This window comes from Bidens hawaiensis, unplaced genomic scaffold (genome assembly GCF_021521415.1).
Source record: "Bidens hawaiensis isolate Kalapana, Puna unplaced genomic scaffold, B.hawaiensis_p1.1 tig00002186_1, whole genome shotgun sequence".
NCBI classification, from domain to species: Eukaryota; Viridiplantae; Streptophyta; class Magnoliopsida; order Asterales; family Asteraceae; genus Bidens; species Bidens hawaiensis.
Window position 1 is genome coordinate 3,006,419 of NW_027491117.1, and position 5,313 is coordinate 3,011,731.

A 5,313-nucleotide genomic window follows, 5' to 3' on the forward strand; every position below is an offset into this window, starting at 1 on the left:
ACTAGTGCATTTTAACCCACGTTTTTTTTGGTCTATTCCCTCTGTGTTTTGGAAGTTTTTTTGGTTCCGTTGCTGATATGTGGGTATGGGTCAATGGAAAATTTTCGATCTAATTAATTTTCTTGTAGTGTGTTATCAACTCTACGTGGCATAAACTTAAATATTGAAAATATACTTTTTAAGTAGTGATGTACTTTATGTGGATCTATATTTAATATACCGTGGTTGTAACACAGCCATGCAGAGGGCACCAAAGGTGGTTACAAACCATTCCAGAGCCGACAATAAGAAATACATGATTTAAAATACAAAAATCAAGCTAAAGCGAGAAAAAATAGATGAGAGCTTCTAAATCCAAACCAGGGTTTACACTAAGGAATTTCAGTTAGGCAAAAGTTAGTTTTTAGATCTATAAACTAAATCAAAATGAATGATGAATGTAGCTCAGTCAGTGGGACTAGTACAAAAACATGTAGTGTTGAAACCCATACACTACAGTATCCGCGTGGAGTTAATGCACATGACCAACTTCCAACTGTAAAACATCATAAAGACACAATAGCCGTCGCCTTCTACATTTCTCCACCATAAACACAACACATGTTTTTTGAGTGTATAAATAGACAACATCATATCGATCTTGGCATTAATATCACCACACCCTTTACCTTTCTCATCACCTTTTGCTCTTCATAACTAACATCTCTCTTGCTTTTGATTTGCTGCATTAATAATAATGGCAAGTGAGCTAAAAAGAATATGGTTGGTTATGGTTATGCATGTATTTGCAATAATATTAGCATTAAGCATGGCTGCTTATAAGGTTAATGGTGACCCTCAAGTTCCATGCTACTATATTTTTGGCGATTCTTTGGTCGATAATGGGAATAATAATGGAATCGCGTCGTTGGCTCGAGCCAATTACTTGCCGTATGGCATTGACTTCCCGGATGGCCCTACCGGAAGGTTTAGCAATGGCAGAACAGTTGTTGATACTGTTGGTAAGCTTCATTGCTTTTTGTTTGCTGCTTGTACTAACGTACACTGACTGAGTTAGAAAATACATGTTAATTGGTTTGAAGCCTTTTGTAGTGGGTTGGTGGGAGGGGTATGGGACCACAAGAATATATTTATTTATTTGTTTGTTTTATGTTTTTGTGGATCTTACTTATCCTCTACAAAAACTTGATGCATATACACGTTGATATAACCTTTAATTTTTTTTCATTAGTTCGCTATATGAGTCTAACTTTTTAATTATGGACGTTGGTGGTGTTAGACAAGTTGTGTTCTCTATATGCACTTATCTAACCCGGACTTGAAAAACGTACGTGTCGGACACAAGAATTCAAATGGATGTTCATGTGTTAACACGTACAACATAACCTATTAGCCAAAAAAACTTGTATATGACTTGATAAACATTTGTTTTTTATGTTTCAATTTTGGATAAAATACAACTGGTTTAAGTATGGAAAAACACATTTAAATAATTGTAAAAATTAAGGTGTTAAATTAATTACTAGTTAGATTGATCTGAACATAACGCGTTTAGCTAAATGTGTTTCCAGGATTTTCCAGACTTTGCTTAGATTAGACCACACTCAAACTAAGTTAATTTTTGATAAAATTGTGTCGCAGAAGAAAATTGCACCCTTGATTGAGATTATATGCTATGTTTAAAATATGATCATCTTTAAGCCGTTATGAAAAAAAGAAATAAAAAATATACTCATGATTTTAATTACTAGCGCCAGCTTGTAAAGTTAATAATATTTTGTTCGTCAATATTATCGATCTTTGAACATTCGACAATGATAATCCATAATATTTATGGTATAACAAAGATCTTTTTATAGCTTTTCACAGTCCCAAGATTTACATGTTACATTAAGACACGGGCACATATATAGTGATGGCCACGTACAACTAGAAGAATTAGTAAACATAATATTTTTGAGCCTTTCAATCATGTGCTCAAATAGATCGCATTATTATTAGCTTATGCAAGTGTTCTAAAACTATATTTATTTAAATCTCTATGTTTTGATCTGGATTATGTAAGATGTTAAAAATATGTTTTTGGGGAAAATATTAAGTATTACTGAATTAAACAGAATTAAAGTCTGATATGATGCAAAAAGGGAAGCTTGTATAAATTATACTTTTCTATTCTTGGTTGCATATATATTTTAACATGATGATATAGCAAAAGCAAATACTAGTTACTAAGCCAGAAATTTCTACACATGCAGCTGAGCTTCTAGGCTTCGATGATTATATTCCACCGTACGCAAATGCCGGGGGTCGCGACATACTTAATGGTGTGAATTACGCCTCAGCGGCAGCAGGAATCCGAGACGAAACAGGGCAACAACTGGTATGCACTCTAAATAATAACTGCTTAATTTTGTCAAGTGAGTAAACATTAGCAATTCATTGATCAACTGATTGTCACAAAAGATGAAGAATCAACATCTTAAGTACGCTTTTGGATTATTATTCTATAGGGTGCACGAATTAGCTTTGGTGGGCAGGTAAATAATTACAAAAATACGGTGTCACAAGTTGTAGATATACTTGGAGACGAAGATTCAGCAGCAAATTATCTACGACAATGCATATACTCAGTCGGATTGGGAAGCAATGATTACCTTAATAACTATTTCATGCCTAATTACTACCAAACTAGCAGTCAATATACACCTGAGCAGTATGCTTCTGTTCTCATTCAACAATATTCTGAGCTCGTAAGAGTAAGTAGTGCATTTTATGTAAGATAACACGTATGCATGTGCGAGTTTTGGTTTATAGATACTAAAAAACTTCAATTTGGGACTTTCAGGAATTGTATAACTATGGAGCAAGGAAACTTGTGTTGAATGGCATAGGCCAGATAGGGTGCAGTCCGAACGCATTGGCTCAAAACAGCGAAGATGGATCAACATGCGTCCAAAAAATCAACTCCGCCAACCAAATGTTCAACAACTTGCTGAAATCTCTTGTCAATAATTTGAACGATAATCTACCAGATGCAAAATTCATTTATATCAACAATTATGACATTTTCCAAGACTTGATCAATAGTCCTCAGTCCTACGGTATGAGCATTTGGTTGCTTTTTTCGATAAAATTTGTATTGTAGGGATTCAATGGGTTCATTTCTTAGAAGTAACTTTTTTTTTTAATTGAAATATATAGGATTTACTGTGACAAATGCTGGATGTTGTGGAGTGGGAAAGAACAATGGGCAAATCACTTGTCTACCCGGTCAAACACCTTGCGAAAATAGAGATGAACATCTGTTTTGGGATGCCTTTCACCCTACTGAAGCTGCGAATGTGATTGTTGGTAGGAGATCTTACAGCGCACAGTCATCCTCTGATGCTTATCCAATGGATATCCGCCAATTGGCTCAGCTTTAAAGTTACGACTTTTCGTCACACTTGTACTACTTGATATCGTATTACCTTTGTAATTGTCCATGATACTTTCTTTTTATCGCGATTGTTTTGATAAATGGACTCATAATATTTTAAGTGAAATGAAAACCACAATTTTAAGTTGAAGTAGGCATGCAATACATGGTAGTGAATACCTTGGTTTTAAATGAAAGATTACCAGGTTTCTAAATATGAGTTCATGCAAATTAGTTATATATACACAACTGCAAACTTGAGGAGGTAATAACCATATGTTAACAAGATTTATTATCTCTCAGAGCGCATGCAGTGGTCTCGTAAAACCCTGTGACTTCCCATTTTCCCCAAAACTGAAGTGGTCGGGTTTTGGGGGGAAATGGAGAAATGCAAGTAGAAAGGAATGGAAAAAGACTAAGCTCGGCGTACGACTCGAAACATTTAAGACAAGTATTGAGATATGTATTCGGGTATGGGATTTCAAAAAGTATTTTGTTGGTACGAGATTAGGTGATATTTTCCCCATTGCCTGAAATCATATACCCTCCAAAAAATTTTAATTGTGGTTTTCTTAACTATTGGCAAGTAACAGGGCTGACCCATGGCATGTGCTGGTTGTGCACCACATAGGGCCCAATCTTTATGGGCCCAAAAAGAGAGAACAACTTCCTGAGTCCTGATATACATAAATAAATTATACATTCTTCTATTTCAGACGTTTAGCTGCCTTGCTAACCTGTTGAAGAACTCAGGTCCAAAGCATGGGCTCTCACACATTCTTTTTTTTTTCTCCAAAATGTCTCCTCTTTTTCATTAGTTGGTGCCCATATATATTATAATTTCTTTGTTTATATTAAGATTCTTCTATATATTTTATATATAGCTTTTTTAAACCAAAGCTCATAACTAAATTTAAAAACCAACTAAAAAATTGTACAATAAAAGCATATTTAGTTTTGAATAGTTTAAAGAATAAAACGTATTTGTATTTTAGCCCAAACAGACTTATCACTTTATTAGGGGTCGTCTTTTAGTCTCTCTAAAACACAATTTTATATATGGGGGCCCTTTTTTTACTCGCACAGGTTAGAGACAGCCTTGACTAGTAACTATCTACCAATTTCATTTCATATAAACTAAAAATGTCTTTAAGGGGACGACCCTGGCTAGTAACTACTACTAGTTTAATTTCATATAAACTGAAAGTTTCTTTTAGGAAACTTATTTTGATGATATTATTTATAGACAAAAAGAAGAACTAGTCAGTGAGCGCTTTCATCTTTCAAGCAGTTCTAGACTTCTATGAGAAAATATGTTACAAATTAGGTAAAACAATAATTCCGAGGATGTTTGGAATTCATGTTTACAACATTATTAAGGAACTAAAAACTCTTAGGACTCGTTAGTTTTATAGAATAGAATATAATAGAATTGGAATCAGAATTGAAATTTGTATAGGATTTGGAATTGGAATAAATTGGATTTGGAATCTAAATATTCCAATAGGAATTGAAAACTAATTTCATTCTTGATGTGTTCGTTTGACCATTGGAATTGAGTTTTTTTTTGTTTAACGAGGATAATGGCGGAAACATTTTAGTTTTTTATTTTTATTTTGCGTTATGATTTTTTTTTTTGAATTTTTTAGGGTTTTCTATTAAGATCAAAAACACCTCAAAAAGATATGCAAAAATAATAAAAAAAAAATCATAACTCAAAATATAAATCGAAAACAAAAAAAGTAAAAAAAAAACTAAAATGCTTTATTCGTTGTTCTCGTTAAAAAAAAAAAAAAAAAAAAAAACCTCAGAGAAAAGATTCCAACGAATTCACTTGAAATCTTCCACATTTTTAAAGGGATTTGAAATAATTGAATTCCAATTCCAATTCTTTG

General features: G+C 33.3%; 1 protein-coding gene across 1 annotated transcript; it reads left to right on the forward strand.

Annotated features, from left to right (window-relative positions):
- Window positions 1-537: 537 nt before the first annotated feature.
- Window positions 538-3,551, forward strand: LOC143610168 (GDSL esterase/lipase At4g18970-like). The gene is made up of 5 exons (XM_077084721.1): window positions 538-1,001; window positions 2,256-2,380; window positions 2,511-2,756; window positions 2,846-3,101; window positions 3,202-3,551. Exons 1-5 carry the CDS (start codon window positions 737-739, stop codon window positions 3,423-3,425), a joined length of 1,116 nt encoding a protein of 371 aa, XP_076940836.1. The 5' UTR covers window positions 538-736; the 3' UTR covers window positions 3,426-3,551.
- Window positions 3,552-5,313: the final 1,762 nt, after the last annotated feature.